This window comes from Schistocerca americana, chromosome 2 (genome assembly GCF_021461395.2).
Source record: "Schistocerca americana isolate TAMUIC-IGC-003095 chromosome 2, iqSchAmer2.1, whole genome shotgun sequence".
Classification (NCBI taxonomy): Eukaryota; Metazoa; Arthropoda; class Insecta; order Orthoptera; family Acrididae; genus Schistocerca; species Schistocerca americana.
In genome coordinates, this window is record NC_060120.1 from 36,057,656 (window position 1) to 36,082,665 (window position 25,010).

At 39.3% G+C, this 25,010-nt stretch overlaps 1 protein-coding gene across 1 annotated transcript in view; it reads right to left on the reverse strand.

The window, feature by feature from the left end:
* Positions 1-24,231, reverse strand: part of LOC124594966 (L-xylulose reductase-like) — a 55,971-nt gene extending 31,740 nt beyond the window's left edge. The window contains exon 1 of the mRNA XM_047133487.1: positions 24,048-24,231. Coding sequence (XP_046989443.1) covers positions 24,048-24,099 — 52 coding nt within the window. The 5' untranslated portion in view covers positions 24,100-24,231. The remainder of the gene's footprint in view (positions 1-24,047) is intronic.
* Positions 24,232-25,010: the final 779 nt, after the last annotated feature.

A 25,010-nucleotide genomic window follows, 5' to 3' on the forward strand; every position in this document is an offset into this window, starting at 1 on the left:
GACCGCTGGTCATAAGCCCATCGGAAGGGGCCAGGGCCGGGCCCAGAAAAAGCGAGGCTGTGCATCCAGCCGTAGGGTGATGTGCGCCTGAAAGCCGGAAACACATCCGAGATCCGGTGCAAATGATGACGCAAAAGCGGAGCACAGATCGTCCAAGTCCTGAAAGGGAACAGCCGTGGAAACAACCTTAACTTTGTCAGAAATTGAAAAACCAAACAGTTGAAATGCATCCAGGCCAAAAATATTCGAAGCTGACCGATGGTCGATGACAAAGAAGGTAAGGTGTCGGGGAACACGCTTGTACATCGCCTGGACGATGAACTGCCCACGTAGGGGAATGGAACTGTCTCCGTAGGCGACCAAATGGCGAGAGGGAGGTGACAACACAGGAGAGCACAGCCGGGTATATGTTGCCACATTAATCAGGGAGACTGTGGCCCCAGTGTCGACCTGAAAACTGACATCCTCCGTGAAAATGTGGAGTGTGAGGAAAAGCTTCCGCACTGACGGGTCATCCTGTGGGACGATCGATTGCAGAGTGTGGACTGTATCTTGAGGCCTCGGAGGGGCAGGAATGGAGCGAGTCGAGCGACTACGACAAACCGATCGGATGTGGCCCTCCTTGTTACACAGTGTGCACGTTTTCCAGTGGTGGGGAGAGTAAAGCACTGTGAGCAAGATGGAAGTGGGCTGCACAACTGGCGACGAGGGGTGAACTAAGGCACCGATGCCATAGAGACGTTGGACAAAGAGGAGTCCTGATGGCACTGGCCTCTGTCGGCCGGGCCACGTCGATGTCGCGAGGGCGGAACCCGCTGTGACACCGCGATCGCCGCCACCTGTGGTCACGCCATAAGACGCTCGTTAGCTACTTGAGCAATTTCAAAGGAGTGGGCAATGCGGAGAATCTCTTCCGAGGAAGGGTTGTCAAGTTTCAATGCTGCAGTACGGACCTCGGGATCGGGAGCCAGCTGAACCACCACATCCTGGATCAGGAAGTCCGCATACGAAGCCTTACACCGCTGCACATAAAATCGCATTGACGGCTGAGACCCTGCAAGTCCATGACCCAGGAATGATACGATTGACCACGCTGTTTATGGTACTGGTGGAACTCCAGCCGAGAGGCGACCACATGGTAGCGTTGAGAATAATAGTTTGTCAGGAAAAGGAAGATCTCGTGGAACGAGAGAGCCACAGGATCGGACAACAGTGCCAACATGTGGAGAAGAAAGAACGTGTCTGGGGAGGCCCAAGACAAAAACAACGACCACTGCAAGAAGTCGACCATGACTTGAGAAGCTGTAAAATGTTGTTTCAGCTGATGTAAGTAGGTTTCCCAGTCCTTGTTAGCGTCATTAAAGGGTGGAAATGACGGCGGACATGGGAAAGCATCAGACACCCAAGGACTCTGAAGCTGTTGTAACGCGTCCCAGGCATTGGCTTTGTCTGTTAGCAATTGCAGCGACTTTTGTAAGATGTCTAACTGGAGCTGCTGCAGCTGCATGAGATGCTGCTGTTGCTCCAGCAGACAGACCAACTTCGCCTCCACACCAACAACGACCACCGTTTACCTTGTCGCCAAAATGTTATAATAGTGACTGGAACAGTCGCGGGGTTGACGTGACGGAAAATGCGGCGGGACCCGCGGAGCGGCCTGTGAACAACAACACAACAGAGAGGACAGACACGACCAACGAAGGACCTTACAACAACAACAAGAACGAGACAACAGAGTCAAGACAACCTAACTAGACAACCATGTCCACTTGTAAACAAAACATGAAAGTAAATACGCTGTTTAAGGCGAGGCGATATGTCCAGAGACGTAGGCAATGTTAGGATGGCTGGCTGAGCGAGAGGCAGGTGCTTAAGTACTCTATCGAGGACGTCGCTATTGGTCGCTGCAACCACGTGTTCCACTGTGGCGCCCTCACGCTAAATGCGGGCCAGGAGGTGCACGCCACCACAGCTTACTAGAGATGGGCAAAACTGTTCTTTTCAGAGATCGGATCAGAACTGTTCACTCCCTGAAATGAACTAGCTCTTTTTCATGACTCACCATTCATTCACAATAGAAAATAAATGGAAGGCACATTGCCCTTTAAACTTGGTTTATTCCAGTACTATACCTGTATTTTGATCTTATTTGATCCTATTTTGAAGTAACACAGACAATGAGTAAGAAAGAATTTTGTATTGTTTATTGAAATTTCCACGATATGACAAAGTTTTTGATTATTGATTTATTTTGCACTATCGTGGTTTTTTGGGTGATCAGAAAATGTTGTAACTTGAGATTTACATTAACAATGTATTTGGCTATAATGTATTAAAATTTCATTTACCTCGTACAAATACATCACAAGCCATATATTTTTAAAGTGAACGTTTCCTTCCGAAGACACCTAAAATCGCAAAATCCGTACTACAATAAGAAAAAAATATATAAATTTGACTGTAAGACCAAAGTGCTGCATATAGCCTTACGCAGAATAAAACAAGGAAAATATTGGTGTATCACATTTTGCGATACAATTATCGGTTCGCTCGTAATTAAAGCGTAAATTCAAGTGTACAGAATAAAAAATCCTATAGTAAGAGGAGTCGTCAGGAACCTCATCTGATCAGTTTAAACAAATAAAAATAAAATAAAAACAAATGATGTATACATAACATAATTATGTAATATAGATACCGGTATTACTACAAAGAACAATATCCAGTATAGACGAACTCCGATGCAGAGGCGCTGAGTCAAGCAGGTCGAGCCGCGAGCTATATTACTGTGTGAGCTAAGACCGCAGAGACCAGAGTGACACCTGAGTTGCTTTGCTCAATGCTCTGGCTAGAGTCGAGAACGGTGGGGTGAGCGTTGAGCAAGCGAGTTCCGAGGGTGGGGGGAGCGGCGAACGGCCACCAGTCACCCGCTCCGAGACAAATCATCCGTTCTCTTGCGAGCAGGTTGTTGCAAGTAGTTCTTATGTTCTCTGCTAGGAGGCTCTCTGTCCTGTTGCTCGCATCAACTGCCCAGAGGGCAGGACGTGCGACTGAAACGATCGCCGACGGAGTGCGATGCTAACAAGGGAACCTCCCCATCATACCCCCCTCAGATTTAGATATAAGTTGGCACACTGGATACGCCTTGAAAAACTGAACACAGATCAATCGAGAAAACAGGAAGAAGTTGTGTGGAACTATGAAAAAATAAGCAAAATATACAAACTGAGTAGTCCATCCGCAAGATAGGCAACATCAAGGAGAGTGCAAGCTCAGGAGCGCCGTGGTCCCGTGGTTAGCGTGAGCAGCTACGGAACGAGAGATCCTTGGTTCAAGTGTTCCCTTGAGTGGGAAGTTTAATTTTTTATATAATGAACTTCGCTCTCCAAAATTCCAGGACATGTTCAGATTTGCTTGGACATATGCAGGATTTGACAGTCTACACACGGAAAAATTTTAAAATGTTAAAAACATATGTTTTGACAGAGCACAAGGAAAATTGTGCGACTGTGAAACTGTTGCATTCATTTGTTGCAGTTTATGTGACAAACTCTTATGTTTTCATCACTTTTTTGGGAGTGATTATCACATCCACAAGAAAACCTAAATCGGGCAAGGTAGAAGAATCTTTGTACCCATTCGCCAAGTGTACAAGTTAGGTGGGTCGACAACATATTCCTGTTATGTGATGCACATGCCATAACCAGTGTCGTATAGAATATATCAGACGTGATTTCCTGTGGCGGAATCGGTTGACCTATGACCTTGTGATCAAAGGTTTTCGGTTTCCATTGGAGAGGCATGTCCTTTCGTCTACTAATCGTACGGTTTTGCGGTGCGGTTGCAAAACACAGACACTAAACTTATTACAGTGAACAAGACGTCAATGAACGAACGGACAGATCATAACTTTGCGAAAATAAAAAAGTAAAATTTTCAGTTGAGGGAAGACATGAACCAAGGACCTCTCGTTCCGCAGCTACTCACGCTAACCACAGGACCATGCCACTCCTGAGCTCACATTTTCCTTGATGTTGCATATCTTGCGCATGGACTACTCAGGTTGTATATTTTACTAATTTTTTTCATAGTTCCACACAACTTCTTCCTGTTTTCTCGATTGATCTGTGTTCAGTTTTTCAAGGACTATCCTCTGTGCCAACTTATAACTAAATCTGAGGGGGGGGGGGGGGGGGGGTGATGGGGAGGTTCCCTTGTAAGTTAAGATGCGCCAGACACTGCACGCAGTAGAGGAAGCACAGAGACGGCACGGCATATGTGAAACACAAAATCCAATGGGGCACTGCACAATGTAGGCAGCCAAGGCAGAAGCAGGGCAGAGGCCAGCACTGGCTGTGTTGTGTGGCGTGCAGTGATCTGCTCCGACTCTCTCTCTCTCTCTCTCTCTCTCTCTCTCTCTCTCTCTCTCTCTGCTGTGGGAACCATTTGGAGCTACCATTCTTTTTTTCTGAATCACTGATTGTTCACTCCTTTGAAAGATTCAATCTATGAATCAGTTCAGGAGCGGATCCCCCATCTCTACAGCTTACGTCACGATGGTGCAGCGACCTCTAGCAGTATTCGACGTCCGTGACATCTGGGGATTCAAATTCCATGGTGCATGGTACCAGACTAGCATCATCTTAACGAGGTTCGTGACAATCATTCTCACCTTCTCACAAATGATGTTCTCATTAATAGTATCACCTTGCAATTGCTTTTCATTTTTCCACATAAGAAGCAAACTTTTGACACTGTCCAGAATACAAAACCATTGTTTAGAAATTCTTGTCACTAACTTTGAAACATCTATCTCATAAATCTTGTCCTTGTTCTTGAGGATAGTGCAAATAGTTGATGTAGACCAATTGTATGTGCATGCTAAATCAGCAACGCTCACACCACGTTCGCGTTTTCAGTGATTTTACACTTTCAGAATGAGATTTTCACTCTGCAGTGGAGTGTGGGCTGATATGAAACTTCCTGGCAGATTAAAAGTGTGTGCTGGACCGAGACTCGAACTGGGGACCTTTGCCTTTTGCAGGCAAGTGCTCTACCAACTGAACTACCCAAGCACGACTCACAACCCACTCTCAAAACTCTGATTCCACCAGCATCTTGTCTCCTACCTTCCAAACTTCACAGAAGCTCTCCTGCATATATTGAAGAACTAGCTAGCACTCCTGGAAGAAAGGATATGGGGAAACATGGCTTAGCCACAGCCTGGGGGATGTTTCCAGAATGATATTTTCACTCTGCAGCAGAATGTGCACTGATAGGAAACTTCCTGGTAGATTAAAACAGTGTGCCGGACTGAGACTCGAACTCGGGACCTTTGCCTTTCGAGGGCAAGTGCTCTACCATCTGAGCTACCGAAGCACGACTCACGCCCGGTCCTCACAGCTTTACTTCTGCCAGTATCTGGTCTCCTACCTTCCAAACTTTACAGAAGCTCTCCTGCGAACCTTGCAGAACTAGCACTCCTGAAAGAAAGGATACTGCAGAGACGTGGCTTAGCCACAGCCTGGGGGATGTTTCCAGAATGAGATTTTCACTCTGCAGCAGAGTGTGCGCAGATATGAAACTTCCTGGCAGATTAAAACTGTGTACCGGACCAAGTCTTGGACTCAGGACCTTTGCCTTTCGCAGGCAACTGCTCTACCAACATAGCTCTAATTCCGCCAGTAAGGACGGGTCATGAGTCGTGCTTGGGTAGTTCACTTGGTAGAGCACTTGCCCATGAAAGGCAAAGGTCCCTAGCTCAAGTCTTGGTCCGGCACACAGTTTTAATCTGCCAGGAAGTTTCATTTTGCATTTCGTTTGTAAGGTCATTTTTTTCTCTTATGGTCATCTCCTTGCAGCTTTATCTTCGAGGACATTTCTACAAAGATTATTAAAATTTGCACACAAAAAAATACTGTGTGAACAAAAGTTTAAAAAATGTATGATCACCAGCTGCACTAAGGCGGTAGCAGAAAGAGCGGTAAGCCCAGACTACTGTGCCACTAAAGACATAGTTCATGTGCTGCTGCTGACAATGAGAGATGTTAATACTGTTAAACCTTTCCCATGTGGTGCATGAACAGCTGGTGACGTCATCACACTAAATTGTGGTCACTCATTATGCAAACCACTGCTCATTGAGTGAGTCAATTTTTTTCAATTTGTTTTGCTTGTTATGTGAATTGTGCATTATGGGAGGTGCTCATTAAGTGAGGTTCCACTGTATAATGTCAGAAAAGCTGGGTGATTTATTTAAGAGAAAGAGCTTCACAAATTGAACAAGTCGCTGACATGTTAAGCCACCTTTGGCCCTAATGCAAGCAGATATTCAGCTTGGCATTGATTGATACAGTTGTTGGATTCCTCCTGAGGGATATCGTGATGGATTCTGTCCAATTCACGTGTCAGATCATCAAAATCCCAAGCTTGTTGGAGGCCCTACCCATAATGCTCCAAATGTTCTCAACTGGTAAGAGGTCTGACGACCTTGCTGGAGGGTTTAGCAATCATGAAGACAAGAAACAGGAACTCTCATTGCATGCACGCAGACATTATCTTGTTGAAATGTAATACCAAGATGGCTTGACACGAAGGGCAACAAAACAGGGTGTAGAATGTCATCAGTGTACCATTGTGCTGTAACTGTACCGCAGATGACAACCAAAGGGGTAATGCTATGAAATGAAATGGAACCCCAGACCATCACACCTGGTTGTTGGCTCGTATGGTGGACAACAGTCAGGTTGGTATCCACCACAGTTTGGAACATCTATAGGCATGCCTTCAGTCTGGAATCTCATTGACTGGAGTAGAATAGTCTTCAGTGATAAGGCCTGCTTTGAACTGAGCCCCAATGTCCAGAAAAGACATGTGTGGAGACACTCTGGACGGAGGTGGGATACCAACTTGACTGTCACCTGCTATATGGCCTGACAGCAAGATATGATGATCTGATTTGCCATTTCTTTTCATAGCAGCACAGGTATGCAGTTCGGCAGCATAACTTCTACCATGCAAGTCACTGGACATTCATCATCTATAAACCGCTATCATACTTGATGTGATTAGTTTGTCCACACCAGGACTTCAGTATCAGATAAAACATGTAATCAGCAATGACTGGTTTTAAATTGTCCTCAAAACACAGTTTGAAAATTGAATTTATCAATTTCCTGGTTTCTGCCTGAAACCACCTTTATATTAATTTTGTTTTGAAGTACCAGTGTCTTTAGCATGAAAATACTGATGCTGTTGCAAGACGAGACATTTAGTGGTATAATGAGGCACTTCTATGAGTAGACTGCATTGTAGCAGTCACAACATTCAAAGCACGCATCATTGACAATGAAAGTAAGTGTAACTGAAGTTGTAATGTAATTTTGAGTGTTTACTACTGTACTGATTTTATGAGTGGTTTTGAAATGAGACCACTGGGTCATGCAAAATTTACAAAATTTCAAGCCCTTTTTGCTAATTATTTTTGGCTATAATTTGCTTTAGGCATTATGAGTTCAATGATGTGGGATTATGTCTAGGAAAAATGTACACTTTCTTTCAAATATATCACACGAAATGATGAGTGGTTGTAAACTGTATATCCTAGTGGTTCCAAAATGAAACCACCTCCTTAAAACACCTGACTGTTTACTTTTTGCCAAAGTCTTCTTGTAGTTGTTGCTTACCATGACAATAAAGATCATTTTGTGAAAAGTTTTAAAATTATATTCCGAAGTGAAACCACCCACTTAAAAAAGCTAAGTGTTTACTTTTTGCCAACTTCTTCGTGTATCCATTGCTAACTATGATGATAATGGTTCCTTTTGAGAAAAAATTTAAAATTATTTTTTTCATATTGTTGGGACTTTAAAGGGCCACACGACTGACTTCTTCTACATCCAGAGCATCAAATTAATTTTCAGTTTCTTAAAAGCACAATAAAATTTTTGGCAAAATTTTCCACATGTTGTCATGTAATATTGCACCTTGTAAGAATAGGTTATTCCATTCATTTTATCATTCTGACAAGGGTTTGTTTTTCTCCCATATGCACTAACGTGCACTAAATGCTCATCTTCACAGCAGTCTTACTTGGAGGTGTTTTCATACAACAAGGCCTAAATTTTTAATTCTTTACTAATCCAAGTAGTTTGAGAAGTTAATTGCCTACCTTGTGATTATTCCTTATTGATTAACTTACCTTATTAATCCTATTCCTACCAATTTTGATGCAGGGAAAAAGAAACTGCAGAATGCCTCTGGGAATCAGAGACAGGTCCTTCGCTCCACAGCCAAATGACTTTCTCACTAAGCCAGTGGAACTTTCATTGGATACTGTTTACCTTATGGATACACAAAGGCAGCCATAAAAGTTTCTTTTCTTTATTTCTAGGAAAATGTGCATTTGCAGAAATCACATATGATGATGAAAAATTCTGTTTTCAGTTATCTGTCAATCCCAGCAATTTTGAGTCAACTGCACATCATGAACTTTAGGGTTGATTGCCTCAAAATCAGGGGTGTTGAGGCTGTTGGGCCAAAATTTTAGGTTCATTTATTTTAGGTGGTACACAGGTGACCTATCAAATACAAGCTGAATTGGTTGCCCATGTCTGAGCCCTTCCCCTTGTTAGTAATTCGACCAATATAGTCCGAATTCTATTGGAGGGGGGGGGGGGGGGGGGGGGGAGGGGAGGTGTAATCATGTATGTGGTTCACCAAAGCTCAACTTTAGGTCCACTATTGTTCCTGATATCTACAGGGCGTCTGGGCTAGAGCTATACAAAAAACTTTTTTATATTTCAGTGTCTAGTAAGTCTTATAGCTTTATTTGTTCAACACTGTACAAAGGACCTCAAACATTTTTACATGTGTTGGTACAGTTCCATGTGGGCACCATTTGCAGCTCAACAGAATATCAAAAGGAACTCCACTTTCCGCCACATGTACGTAAGCATGGAAGGTGTAGTGGCCCTACTGAAGCATAGATCTCAAATCTACCAGATCTTGAACCTTTGTTCTGTAAACAATGTCCTTGACAAACCCCCACGCACTGAAATCCAATGGAATCAGTTCAGGAAACCAAGAGGACCAGGCAAGAGGACCCCGTCCCCCTCCCATCCAACACTCAGGAAATATCTCACGGAGAAATGTGATGACAATCGATAGAGACTCTCTCCACGATGTGATTCTCACCATTTCATGAACAGTACAAATGTTTACTGTGCAGCAGGCAGACATACTCCTGACAGTTAACATGTGGACGCCACAACAAAAGTTGCAGTGTGTGCTACGGTTAGTAGAATTAAAATCTGTAACATCTGTTCAGCAGCATGCAAAAAGAGAATGGAACATGGATCCTCTCACACACAAATCAATTTATCAGTGGGGCAGTACTCACCAAGAAATGGGAAGTCAGATTTCAAATTCTGGAGAAGAGACACTCCTAAAGTGAATGTGTGGTTGGAATTACAGAAACATGGTGTGATTGGTCCATTTTTTAATGGACTCTACAGTGACAAGGCACACCTATCTTGACATGTTGGCTAACTACGCAGTCCCACAGATGCCTCCTGCGATCATTTTCCAACTGGATGGTGCCCCACATCTTGGAGAGTCTCTATCAATTGTGTATTTACCCAAGCATTTGTTTGTGTATACATCTAGCCTGGACAGCCTGTATAACCAATTTTCCCATTTAATATACAAGAAGTAGAATTAGTCCTTTCTATATGTGACACTAGTATTGCAACATAATCCAAGCAGACATACAGCAACAGAAGACATGGTAAACAAGGTTCTTAAAAGCATCACTGTCTGGTTCTCTTTGAATGGTCTCACTCTCAATTTTAAAAAGACTCTACATATTCAGTTCTACATATCTTGAGGCACAATACCAATCATAGTGTAGCATACGAGTATAGTGAAGAAATAATAAATAGTGTGGAAACTTCAAAATACTTAGGTGTCCATACTGATGATACTTAAACTGGGAAAGGGACATTTTGGAACTCCTAAAACAATTCAGCTGAGCCATATTTGTACTTAGAATTATTGCAAATCTAGGGGACAGACAATCAGTAAGTTCATGCATTTCATATGTATTCATTCAGTCAATAATGTCATATGGAATAAATTTCTGGGGTAACTCTTGTTTAAGAAAGAAAGTCTTCACTGCTCAAGAATGTGCTCTAAGAATAACATGGGGTGCCCACCCACAATGATCTTATAGACATATGTTTAAGGTGTAGGGCATTCTGATGACTACTTCAAGTATATTCATTCATTCATGATGTTTGATGTTAATAATCCACTGCTGCTCAAAATGAACAGTGATGTACAAAATTACAATCTTAGAAGAAAAAAGGACATTCATTATGACACACTAAGGTTGTTTTAGCACAAAAAGGCATGCCCAATGCTGCAACAAAAATTTTTGATCACTTACGCAGTGATATAAGATGTCAACAGGCGGCAAAGTTAAAACTTGAAAAATTAAAAAAAGTTTATCCTTGACAACTCCTTCTATTCCATAAAAGAATTTATGTTATTGTAATGTGTAAAAATTGGTGGGTAGGAATTACTGACACATCAGCATTTCCTTTTTTTAACAATAAAAAACACGTAAAAGATCAGCATGTAGTCATGTTTACACAATATGTCAGTATGATGACTCACTGCACATTACAATTTAGCAAGCAAATGATCCATGAGACATGAAACTAACCAATCTCTTTGAGGTCTACGATAGTAGCAAGAAATATTACTATCTTTCTACTTGAAAAATTGATGTTGATACAGAAACTAGTATAATTTATACAGCTAGCAATAAAGGACTATGTACTGTACAGTGAGGACATCCCTACAAATCATTGTAGTGAAAACAATATTTTGGTGTCTTAAATAGTTCCAGTACTATTTTAAATGGACAGCTCAGCTGAATAACCCTGTACATATAGAAATTCTAGAGGATATTTTCAGGTTCTGAAACGGGATAAAAGAAGAAGGAATTAATGTTAACGTGGTTTTACCACCCTCATATTGCTTATGGCATCATGCTGTTTTATCACAAGTGCAAATAAATTTCAATAATAAACGGAAGAGTTTAATAAAGCATCTTTTAAAATAGTCTTGCTAATTAATTACAATAAAACTCAGACAATGTGTCAGATAAAAATAATACAATGAAACAATATAAACAGTTGATATTCTTTAGTATTTACAGCAGCTGAAGTTATTAATCAAATAGAAGGCAAAACAAATAACAAGAAGACTAAAAGTGGTGGAGAGTTCTTTTGGTAAACTAAATAAATTTTTCGATATAAATAGTGCGTCTATGACTTAAATGAAAATATTACATTCACTTTATTAAAAGTCATGACTTACAAAAGTTACCTGGGCTTTTAATCAAAAATCACTCAAAATCTGGAATTACTAATACAGAAAAAGGAAACAAATGAATTCAGGAACAAACTGCAGTGGAAGATGTAATTATGAGCATGTTGTTGTTGCTGTGGTCTTCAGTCCAGCGACTGGTTTGATGCAGCTCTCCATGCTACTCTACCCTGTGCAAGCTGCTTCATCTCCCAGTATATACTGCAGCTTACATCCTACTGAATCTGCTTAGTGTATTCATCTCTTGGTCTCCCTCTACGATTTTTACCCTCCACGCTGCCCTCCAATACTAAATTGGTGATCCCTTGATGCCTCAGAACATGTCCTACCAACCTATCCCTTCTTCTAGTCAAGTTGTGCCACAAATTTCTCTTCTCCCCAATTCTACTCAATACCTCCTCGTTAGTTATGTGATCTACCCACCTAATCTTCAGCATTCTTCTGTAGCACCACATTTTGAAAGCTGCTATTCTCTTCTTGTCCAGACTATTTATCGTCCATGTTTCACTTCCATACATAGCTACACTCCATACAAATACTTTGAGAAACGACTTCCTGACACTTAAATCTATACTTGATGTTAACAAATTTCTCTTCTTCAGAAACGTTTTCCTTGCCATTGCCGGTCTACATTTTATATCCTCTCTACTTCGACCATCATCAGTTATTTTGCTCCCCAAATAGCAAAACTACTTTAAGTGTCTCATTTCCTAATCTAATTCCCTCAGCATCACCCGACTTAATTCAACTACATTCCATTATCCTTGTTTTGGTTTTGTTGATGTTCATCTTATATCCTCCTTTCAAGACACTGTCCATTCCATTCATCTACTCTTCCAGGTCCTTTGCTGTCTCTGACAGAATTACAATGTCATCGGCGAACCTCAAAGCTTTTATTTCTTCTCCATGGATTTTAATACCTACTCCCAACTTTTCTTTTGTTTCCTTTATTGCTTACTCAATATACAGATTGAATAACATCGGGGATAGGCTACAACCCTGTCTGACTCCCTTCTCGACCACTGCTTCCCTTTCATGCCCCTTGACCCTTATAACTGCCATTTGCTTTCTGTACAAACTGTAAATAGCCTTTCGCTCCCTGTATTTTACCCCTACCACCTTCAGAATTTGAAAGACAGTATTCCAGTCAACATTGCCAAAAGCTTTCTCTAAGTCTACAAATGCTATATATATAGGTTTGCCTTTCCTTAACCTATTTCCTAAGATAAGTCGTAGGGTCAGTACTGCCTCACGTGTTCCAACATTTCTATGGAATCCAAGCTGATCTTCCGCGAGGTCGTCTTCTACCAGTTTTTCCATTCATCTGTAAAGAATTCGTGTTAGTATTTTGCACCCGTGGCTTATGAAACTGATAGTTTGGTAATTTTCACATCTGTCAACACCTGCTTTCTTTGGGATTGGAGTTATTATATTCTTCTTGAAGTCTGAGGGTATTTCACCTGTCTCATACATCTTGCTCACCAGATGGTAGAGTCTTGTTAGGCCTGGCTCTCCCAAGGCTGTCAATAGTTCTAATGGAATGTTGTCTATCCCCGGGGCCTTGTTTCGACTTAGGTCTTTCAGTGCTCTGTCAAACTCGTCACGCAGTTATCATATCTCCCATTTCATCTTCGTGTACATTCTGTTCCATTTCTATAATATTGTCCTCAAGAACATCGCCCTTGTATAGACCCTTTATATACTCCTTCCACCTTTCTCTTCTTTGCTTAGAACTGGGCTTCCATCAGAGCTCTTGACATTCATGCAAGTGGTTCTCTTTCTCCAAAGGTCTCTTTAATTTTTCTGTAGGCAGTATCTACCTTACCATTAGTGATATGTGCCTCTACGTCCTTACATTTGTCATCTAGCCATCCCTGCTTAGCCATTTTGCACTTCTTGTCGATCTCATTTTTGAGAAGTTTGTATTCCTTTTTGCCTGCCTCATTTACTGCATTTTCGTATTTTCTCCTTTCATCAATTAAATTCAATATCTCTTCTGTTACCCAAGGATTTGTATTAGCCCTCGTCTTTTTACCTACTTGATCCTCTGCTACCTTCACTATTTCATCTCTCAAAGCTACCTATTCTTCTTCTACTGCATTTCTTTCCCCCATTCTTGTTAATCGTTCCCTAATGTAGTCCCTGAAGCTCTCTACAACCTCTGGTTCTTTCAGTTTATCCAGGTCCCATCTCCTCACATTCCCACCTTTTTGCAGTTTCTTCAGTTTTAATCTACAGTCCACGTCTGCCCCTGTAAATGTCTTACAATTTAAAACCTGGTTCCTAAATCTCTGTCTCACCATTATATAATGTATCTGAGACCTTCCAGCATCTCCAGGCTTCTTCCATGTATACAACCTTCTTTTATGATTCCTGGGCCAAGTGTTAGCTATGATTAAGTTATGCTCTGTGCAAAATTCTACCAGGCGGCTTCCTCTTTCATTCCTTAGCCCCATTCCATATTCACGTACTACGTTTCCTTCTCTTCCGTTTCCTACTATCGAGTTCCAGACGCCCATGACTACCTTCACTATCTGAATAATTTCTTTTATCTCATCATCATACATTTCATCAATCTCTTCATCATCTGTGGAGTTAGTTGAGCATAATGAAAGTAAAATGAAGGTGTGTGGAAAATGTAACAAGACGTATTCGCCTTGTTACATTTTCCACACACCTTCATTTTACTTGAAGGAAGTTCGCTGCTGGATTCCACGAAATAAGAAAAGACCTAGACAGCAACCTAATAGAAGGTGGGTAGATGACATCAGAATACTTTTGAGTGATATGGATGAGATAACATGAAGATCATAATACATGGAGGTATCAGAAAGAGGCCTCATTCAGCAAGTAAATGTCATATAACTGATGAGGAGACAAAATGATCTGAAGTGCAAGAGAAACAGAGTAATTAGAAAACATTTTAATGCAAGAGGGTAGGCACATGTCGATGAAAAAATAACATTAAAAATTCAAGGAATGAAGAACTTTTGTTATTTGTTGTCACTCTCATTCCACTGGAAACATCTTTTCTTCCTCAAATCCACTCATCAAAATAATTGAGGAGTAAGTTTTCAAAATGCGAGAAGTCCACATATAAAAATTTTACTGGAGAGACCAAAAAATTAATATTGAGTAAAGTTTTATAATAATTAATAATTTCAATATGAGAAGTTATTAATTGTTCAGAATAAAAAATGGGATAAGTAACGAAACCATCCCTCTTTATTTAAATGCACAGCTGCTACTCAAATATTTCAAAACTGTGGACTTATTTTTGTACCAACCACAGAGCCTTTTTGTGTTCTGGACCAAACTGACTTAAGAAAAACCGAAGAAACTACTCTTTAACTTTTATTTTGCACAATAATAGATAATACAAAGCAATAAGATGACGTTTCCAACTGCAGTGTAAATAACAATCAAAGTTAATGATTTTGGTTTATAGGTAACATACTGTTTGTTTGGAAAATTTTCATTTATTTTCTGAGCACTCTTTCAAAATTTCAACCGGACAGTACATTTTTTAAACACTCTTTAAGCAAAACAACTAAAACTGTAATTAAACTTATTTTAATAATACATTTTTGTTTTTCAGAAGGAAGCTTTTTAATCCCCTCAAAGCATTTGATATCCAGTTCCTCATCCAAGCAATCACACTCTTCATCCTCAGCTTGCTCCTCTACATTGTCTGCCAAATCATCTCTCTCAAGAAGTTGCACATTAAACTGCAGGCTACCAGCCACTCCAGTTGCTGCTAAAATGCTGGTTCAAAAGTCTGACAAGTCCACCCTGCCCTTTTTATTTTTTTTTATTTATTTTTTTTGGGGGGGGGCGGAGGGGGGGGGGGGCGCGGAGGGGGGGGGGGCAGAGTGGATAAACTGACAACATTCGCGTCAGATATGTTAACTGCTGCTATACCCCTTTTTAGCATGCTCATATAATTTTTCAATGCATCATCCAAGATGTATTTTAAAAATAATATATGTTATTTCCCCCCCCCCCCCCCCCCACAATTTCTTGTTCAATATTATTCACTTCATGTGTCTTATCCTCACTGGCTTCTTCAAATAATGGCAGTGGTCCTTAAAGTATAAAATATTCCGCTCTATTTCTAGCTTTCGAAGATCCCCATTTTCTGATAAATATTATGATACTGCTGAGCAATTAGTATTTCAACCTGTTTCTGAATACCCTCCTCCATTGTACAAAAAAAGGTGATCTGCAGACAAGTATGAACAACCATGAACTGGAAATATTGGGTGTAGTGGTTTACAGTCAGTCGGGGTACCTTTGTATCACTTTTCTTCAATTTTTTTAAAGATACTGGACACAAAATAATTTACACATCACAACAAGCATCGTAACATTTTACATCTGTAGTTATTGAGTGCTTGGAAAAGTAAAAAGTACACTAACTATGCCCTATTGGAGAAAAATTTCTATTTTCATACTTGTACAAGGTTATGCTGTCATTTAGGGTAACTTTAGACCAGTCTTTCAAAATAAAAAAAAAAAACATAGCATTTTCAAATGTCAAATTTTCTGGGTCAGTTTAGATCATGGTGGAAGAAAATCAGGTGTTAATAAGATGTAAAACCAAGCAGTCTTGATAATGTTGCAGGTTTACTGTGAAATATCAAGATATTTGTATAGACCTCACATTGTTCAACTTGCAAAAACTGTCTTCATAGCCAATGAAAATAAAGCATAAGTACAATCCTACGAGCTTGTAAGACAGTAGCCATTTGAAACAAAATTAGTAAGTGGTACAAAGATCCCCTGACTGGTATTAAGTTACCCTGACTGACTGTACTCCTGAATCTGGAGATTTTTTAGAAGCTACCAGAGTAGAGAATGAACTACTTGGGCATTTCTCTTCTATCCTAGACTGCCACTGGAAAATGATCTTATACTTTCACAGTGTATTCTTCATATCTACACTTACTTATAATCCCTATTGAGTCTGGAGCTACCTCACTTCATCCACTATTTCAGTACTATCCACCTCAATTTTCTTTTCACCATGTCCTTCTGCTGAAAAGTAGTCCCCAACATGTACAATTCCTTCCAAGTCGGTCATATTTCACATGAACTGCAAGCTCAAGTGAAAACACAATGGTACACAACAAAACTGTTGTACATGACAATGCATTGGCAGCAGCAATAAGCAGTATACAAGGAAACATTATTCTGAACTTTTGAAATGCTTCCTCTCTTGGCATCACAGATGTAATTTGACTTTAGGTACTGGTAATATTCCGACTTGGCAAAGTGGACCTACTGAAATTTGAACCAAATTTGCAGCTGGACATACTGTGTTTTCAACTAAAAACAACTTCGCGCTTGGTTCAGGTGGTTAAAAATTGTGTTTTGAATGAAAACAGCACCATAGCTCAATGCAGCCAATCTTGTAGAGTAGAAATCCACTTCAAACTAATTTATGATCAAGAGTGGACTTAACACATTTTGAAATGTCACTCCCCATTTATATTTGTAACTGTGTACTACTGACCTCTTGGTACATTCCCTGTCGCTCAATTGTGGAAAATAAATCTCCTCTCAATGAAGTGTTCACTTGTGAGAAAAAGCAAGGCTCACGGGGTACAGATAAGGGCTACAGCATAGATGCTCATGAATTTTGCAGCTTTCATAGCTGAAGAAACAGTCTATATTTTGACTAATTTTCTGGCACACTATCATCATGAAACTATTGGTCCTGCATTACTGACAGATGGTTTTGATTGCGTTCATCTTGAGGTAGGCATTGCTATTCACACCATCTGACAGTGCAGTGACACTTCTCCAAAATTCTCTTTTTAATACGCCAGGATATCTAACTGTTACAACTGTGTCCCATCTCCCAACACCCACAACACATTTTTCTGTTCTGCTGAAGAGTGCAGCAATATAAACAGAGTTCATTGCCTGAACAATGCTATTTACTGTGGAAGAAGCATCAATTTTGGAACTTCTGAGTTTTTTTGTACCTGAAGAAACAATGTGCCATTTATTCATATGTCAAGGGGAATAGTGAAGCTTCCTTACTTTTTTTAGTCAAATTCCATACAATGGTGTGGACAGCAGGTCTATTAGGCCAAGGATTATTTTTGTATTTAGTCATATGATACATTTTCCTTGTTATTTCTCATATTGCAATAACATTCTCTTCAGTGGTCAATAAATAAAGGTGATGTGTGAGGAAAGTTCGGCAGTTTCTGCAGAATCACTTGAGCAAAGACACAGTAACAAATAACAGAAAACAATCATGTGACTCTGAGTGCAGGCAGTGAATATAAAGGAGTTTCAGTTGAACTCTGCATAGGAGGTTCAATGTACATACTGATGAACAGCTAAGCCAGAACTGATAGAAGAAGCTTGATCTTTTTGCTGCAGTGCATATACAATTAGATCTAAACATGTAAAAAAAGGAAGATATCATTTGTGCACTTGCCAAAGTCTCTACTGATTTAAAAGAAAATTGAAAACCTATCTTATTAGCAATTCCATCTGCAAATCACTCAACCTTCTAGACCAATTACTGGGGGGATCCAGTCAAAATAAATGAAAAATTGGATTTGCCAATTTATGACCCAGATGCAAAAAAATCTGTGTCCCTCCTAAGAATGTCACATGTGTCTTCCCTGGTATTTCAGCAGATATTTGTAATTTTGTTTTTTCAGTGTGTCGCTGGAGTCGGTCCAAACAAATACTGATCATCATGTCTTTCATGTGACACCCAGCACCAATCTGTCTCTCATTATAAACAAATAATTTTTAAAATGGAATTTTATGTACCCATTCGATAGTCAACTGCAATACTTGTTTTATCAGTATTTATGAGGAATAGTAATATGCAAAGAATAAACAGTAGAAACTCATGTGCTAGCCTGGCTGCTACTGCGGCAGTGACTCACATGTTGCCCTGGCCCACGTGGCATCGCTACTCAGTGGCCACTCAAGTACTAGATTAGAGATTAGATTAGATTAGTACTTGTTCCATAGATCATGAATACGACACTTTGTAATGATGTGAAACATGTCAGGTTAATAAAAGGTGTCTATACAAGATATTACATTAGACAAAATATTACATGACACTCAATTATTATTATTATTATTATTATTTTGTGGGGTTGGGAAATTACCCATTTACTATATCCAAAAATTCATCTAATGAGTAGAAGGAGATGCTATTAAGAAATTCTTTTAAATTCCTTTTAAATGCTATATGGCTTTCTGTCAGACTTTTGGTGCTATTAGGTAAGTGACCAAAGACTTTTGTGGCAACATAATTTACCCCCTTCTGAGCCAAAGTTAGATTTAACCTTGAGTAGTGAAGGTCATCCTTCCTCCTAGTGTTGTTAATAACAAATTTCATAAGTGAACATATATATTGTGAGGTACAGTGAAGATTTCTAGCTCTTTAAATAAGTGTCTGCAGGATGATCTTGGATGAGCTCCAGCAATTATTCTGATTACACACTTTTGTGCAATGAACACACTTTTACTCAATGATGAGTTACCCCAGAATATGATGCCATACGAAAGCAGAGAATGAAAATAGGCGTGGTAAGCTAATGTACTCAGATGTATATCACCAAAATTTGCACTTGCGACACCCCATTCTTGATTGTTCCCTTGTTTGAGAAATCACCAGTTTTTTGTGTATTATGTGAACTGTTTATTTCAACTTTCTGCACTCTTCCAGTTAGGTATGATTTGAACCATTGGAGCACTGTCCCATTCATACCACAGTACTTGAGCTCATCTAGAAGTATTCCATGATGATGATCAAAAGCCTTTGATAGATCACAAAAAATAACAACGGGTGACTTCCGGTTACTCAGAGCATTTAATATTTCATTGGTGAAAGTATATATAGCATTTTCCGTTGAGAAACCCTTCTGGAAACCAAACTGACATTTTGTTCAAACTTTATTTTTACAAAGGTGTGAAGCTACTCTACAATACATTACTTTTTCAAGAATTTTGGATAAGAGAGATTGGGCGGTAGTTATTGACATCAGATGTATCCCCTTTTTTATGCAGTGGTCTAACAATGGCATACTTCAGTCTATCTGGGAAAATGCCCTGCTTCAGGGAGCTTTTACATACGCGGCGCGTGCGCGTGTGCCGCCGCCCAACCCCCCCCCACACACACAGACAGAGAGACCTTTATATGAAAAATCACTAAAATTATTACTCTCTCTCTCTGTGTGTGTGTGTGTGTGTGTGTGTGTGTGTGTGTGTGTGTGTGTGTGTGTTTTACGCAAACAGTGATAGACAAATAGTAGAAAAGGAAAAGGAGTACTTTTCCAGTAACAGCAACTTTTACATAAATTGTAACACACATTTATTCATAGCCTTCTTTAGCCCAAACAGTGAATTATCATTAATGACAGTGGACCGATAATATGTTGTGATCTCCAATCTGAAGAGTGGCAACAAGTAACTCTCTACACTAATCTATCCTATGTAAATTTCCTCATCTCTGTGTAAATACTGCACCCTACATCCATCTGTACCTGCTTACTGCACTCAAATCTTGGTCTTCCAATCACACCACATTTCAGTCCAGTTACCAAAAGTGATGATTCCTTCATGCCTCAGGATGTGCCATGTCAATCGATTTTAGACATGTTGTGTCATAAATTTCTTTTTTCCACAATTTAAGTTACTACTTCCCCATCCAATGCTCAGTCTATCCATCTGATCTTCAACTATCTTCTGTAACATCACATCTCAAAAGGTTATAACCTATCCTTGAATAGTTTACTGTCCACATTTCATTTCTGTACAAGTCTACAGTCTTGACAAAAAATTTCAGAAAATACTTCCTCATACTTAAAATTTATATTCAGTGTTAATAGATATCTAGTTTTCAGCAAGGCTTTTCTTGCTACTGCCAGTCTGCATTTTATATTCTGTCTGATTTGTCTATCAGCAGTTATTTTGCTGCCAAAATTGCAACACTACTCTTCTACTATTAGTGTCTCAATTCCTAATTTAAATTTCTCAGCGTTACCTGGCTTAATTCATTTTTTATTTACATATTTAACCTTCCTTGGAAATTGTACAATGTAAAGATGTTGGATTATGTTCCACTGTCCTAGTTATACCTTTGTTGATGTTCATCATATTACCTCTATTCCACAACTACCTGGCATATTGAAAATATTTGTTGGATTGAGACTCAAAACTCAGGACCTCTGCCTTTTGCAGACAAGCACTGAGCTACTCAAGCACAACTCACGACTCCTACACAGGTTGGTCCAGAAGGCCCAGGCTGAAGCATAAAAGCATGAGTTGTGATTCAGTAGTTCAGTTGGTAGAGCACTTACCCGTGAAAGACGTAGGTCCCAAGGTCAAGATTCGGTCTGCCACACAGTTTTAATATGGCAGGAAGTTTGGTATCAGTGCACACTTTGCTGCAGTGAAAAATTCATTCCGGGACTATCTATTCCTCTCAACTACTCTTCCAAGTCCCTTCCCACCTCTGACAGAATTCCAATGTCATAAGCAAGCCTCAATATTTTTATTTCTTTTCTCTGAACTTTAATTCCCTTTCAATTTTTTTCCTTTGTTTCCCTCACATCTTTCTCAAGGTACAGATTGAATAACCTTGGGAACACACTACAAGCCCGTCTGACACTCTTCTCAATCACTGCTGCCTTTTCACATCCTTCAAATTCTTACAATTGCAGTCTGGATTCTGCACAGGCTGTGAATAACCTTTTGGGCCCTATATTTTAGATCTAGCACCTTTATAATTTCAAAGAGTGTAGTTCTGCCAACATTATCAGGAGCTTAATCTAAATCTACAGATTCTGCAAACATAGATTTGCCTTCTTTTAAATCATTTTTTGTGATAAGACACAGGGTTTTCTTCCCTTACAGTTTCCTAAATTTCTGCATATCCCAAAGTGGTCTGCCTGTTTTTCCATTCTTCTGTAAATAATTTGTGTCAGTATTCTGCAGCCATGACTTCACTGCTCGGTTTGTCAATACATACACTTGTCAGCAGCTGTTTTTTTATTTTTATTGTTGTTATTATATGCTTCTTCAAGTCTGAGGTTATTTTACCTGTATTATATGTTTTGCACCTTTTGGAATATCAATAATTCTGAGGGAACATTGCCTACTCCAAAGGCCTCGTTTTGAGTAAGGTCTTTTAGTATTCTGTAAAATTGTTTTTGCAGTATCATATTTATTAATTAATTAATTCATAGATTATTTAGTAGAATAGTATCAGACATGTCATACACATACAGAAACAATATATAAAAAGAAAACATTAACAAAATAGGATAGTATAAGATGAGGCAAGGACAGGATTTCCCAAATCATCTTCATTTGCTTCCTCTTTCCTTTCTATAATATTGCATTCAGGTTCATATACCTGGTATTGCTCTTCTATACATGGTGTCCCAGGAGGAATGATAAATATTTGGGGATATGAGAAGGAAGATCATTTGAAGCAAAAAGGTCCAGTAAACATTGGATCTGAAATGCATACCTCAGAAGCTATAAGGACAGTAGCAAAGACGAACAATTGTTCATAACTCTTGAGTTGTGCATTTTGGAGCCCATCTTCATTAGACGTTTTTGCTTTGAATGATTGTTCCTGTCATACCCCTGAATACAGACTATTCTGGCTGTGACACCCTGTATACCACTTCAACATTTCAGCTTTCCCTTCTGTACACAGCACTGGTTTACCATGTGACTTCTTGATATTCATAGATGTGCTCGTCTTTTCTCTGGAGGCCTCTTCAGTTTTCTCGTAGGCAAATTCTACCTTTCCCCCAGTCATACATACTTCTACAGCCTTGCACTAATCCTTTAGCCTCAGCTGCTTACACAGTTTCTACTTTCTGTCAATCTCATTTTTACATATACTTCATAAAGTTCCCTCTCATAGTCACTTCTCTATGTTAATGCGTAGTTTGACTTAGTAAGTCTTGAGAACATTTCTTATGGAGGAAAACAGTGGTCTGGCTAAAATGCTTTAAAAATGGTTAAGAAACAGCCTTGACTGCAATAAAATATTTATTTGCAATGGTTACTGGCTTTGTTCACAATGTGATCACCTTCAGAACATTTATACCACGATGGTAGGCAATGATGGTGATCGGAGCAGGTGTTGTGACTCAGCTGTTGATATTCATGGAATCACATCCGCTCCATTGACTGCCACCACCTACCATCATGGTATAATTGGTCTGAAAATGGTCACATTCTGGCGAAAACCAGTAACCATTGCAAATAAATATTTTCTTGTGGTCAAGATTGTTTTTAATCCATTTTTAAAGTACCTTGACTCGTTCCATTTACGCAAACAATCTCCTGTTAATATGAAACCCATGGAACATTATGTATGTATCAATGAATGAATCAATTTGCCCACAAGTTCCACTCAACTGCTGTGCCACTATCTCATCAGAATCAAAACAATAAACCCATTAAACAGAACTGTACGGTATAACTAATGTTTAAATATCTTACTGTTAAGTGTTTTTCAGTTCTTGTCTCCATCTGTAGCCGTGTCCATGAGATATGGAAACCTTGAACATGAACAAAGCTAATGAATCATGTCTACGTTTAGAACTGTGATGACTTTGCAAATGTATATGTTACAGTAACGCTGTTGTACCTCTGCAAAAGTATATGTTACAGTAAGGCTATTGTACCTCTGTTTTCATGTTATCAGTACTATAAAATGCTTAATAACTGAATTTCAATGTGTGCCTTCTGTTATTCTACTTTTATACATCACATCTGGGATAATGGCACCAATTTAAATTCACATAAAAACAGAAGAATAAATGGTTTGCATTGCAAGTATACATGGTGATGGCAGCAACACAGAAAAATCTGTACTGAATATTGAGTTTCGTTATACCTATCTGATTTAGATTTCCTTCCAGAGTAGAAAATAAATATGAAACGAAAGATTATAAAATATATAAAGGTGTGGTGATATGGCATGTGGATTGGTCTCCTTTGAACTTCTTTTTCTCTCTGCATGGGCTGTATCTCTACCACCGTGTTAATTTTTCCTCTCTCTCTCTCTTTCGACAATCGGATTCAAAACACTTTCAATTGACTGGTACAGATAACTGATACATTTTGTATCTGGTAGCCTACCACATAGTTTTTCATAGTAATGGTTGCATAATTTGTTACATTTTCTTGTTTTAGTGGTTTACAAGTGTGAAATGATGTAGTAAATAATAGCTGAAAATTTGATTTGTGTGCAAGCTTTCTTAAACGTGATTTATTCTGTATCTTCAAAACTAATAAGGTACGTAAATTAATTAATCCAAATCTATCAATAAATGATGATTGAGTGATGAAGTTTACATTGCATGGTATAATTAAAAGAAATTACGCCAAGGACAAATAAGATTTTTTGCACTGAAGCGACCATGTTTGTAACGCAGAGTAAGTTTTGAATGATCATAAAAAAAAATCATACTTTTTGGGACACAACGCACAATTTATCTTTTAACCAACCGACGCATCAGTCACTAAAACGCTTTATCTGGAACAGTTGAAGACATTGAATAAGGTACGCAAACAACGCGAGTTAATCATTAATGAACAGCAGCGTTAATTACTGAAATAACGTAGTTTCTACGTTTACAAACCTTGTCCAGCCCCAGTTACAAGCACGCGCTTATTTTGAAAGCTGATATCCATTATGGGCTATTGCTAGAAAATACGTTTGAACAAGCTGGGACTTATTCCTAACTACTGAGTAGCAATGGTTGTATCGCTAATGAAGTGAAGGTCAGTTTCGTCGTCAACATTGTTTTAACACATCTAAGGCTGTATCTGCGTGTCGAATAATAATTATGTAAGAGGTCTCGACCTCGCATGATATATCGCGTGCCGACCTCAAAGCTTCAGTCATATACACTGCGCGACTGCGAGTCGAAAAACTAAGTCGCGCGAAGTACAATTTGGCGCGCTTACGTAAAGTTGATATCTTATCATCTGTTTTTCCCCCGCTCGGCATCCATTGATTTTCTGGAAATAACAGCTACTGACGCAAACATACAAGTTTCAATGAGTTTTTCATGATTCTAACATTTAGAAAGAACTCCTGCTACAAGTTACACACAAATTAAGGCATCTGAATGATGAACACATATTCATTATTCCATAACGTATATAGCCTACATACAACAGTGCAACCTAGTATGGTTTGTCACGTGTGCACGATGTGGTTTTGTATGTATAGTCCTGCAAAGAAATTATTTCATAATGTTAAAAATTAGTGCTGCGCTGTTCATTCATCCCCCAATACAATTGAACATTTGTATTTTATACAATTGTAGCTTTAGTATTCTCGTTCAAAAAATACTTCACCCCCGAATTTCAGTGTCTTTTAATGTGAATAAACGAGCATTTTTTTACTATTTTCGAAGGTTACAAATACTGTGCACAACGTATTTCTCAGTAAATCTGCGTTTGTGATTTAGTTACCTGTAGGCCTACATGTGTTACATGTAGCATGATACATAGTTTTTCCTTACAATAGGGTTGCATATTGTCTACATTTATAATAAATTACTAACGCGTTTTCGAGCTTGTTAGGAGAAATCTCA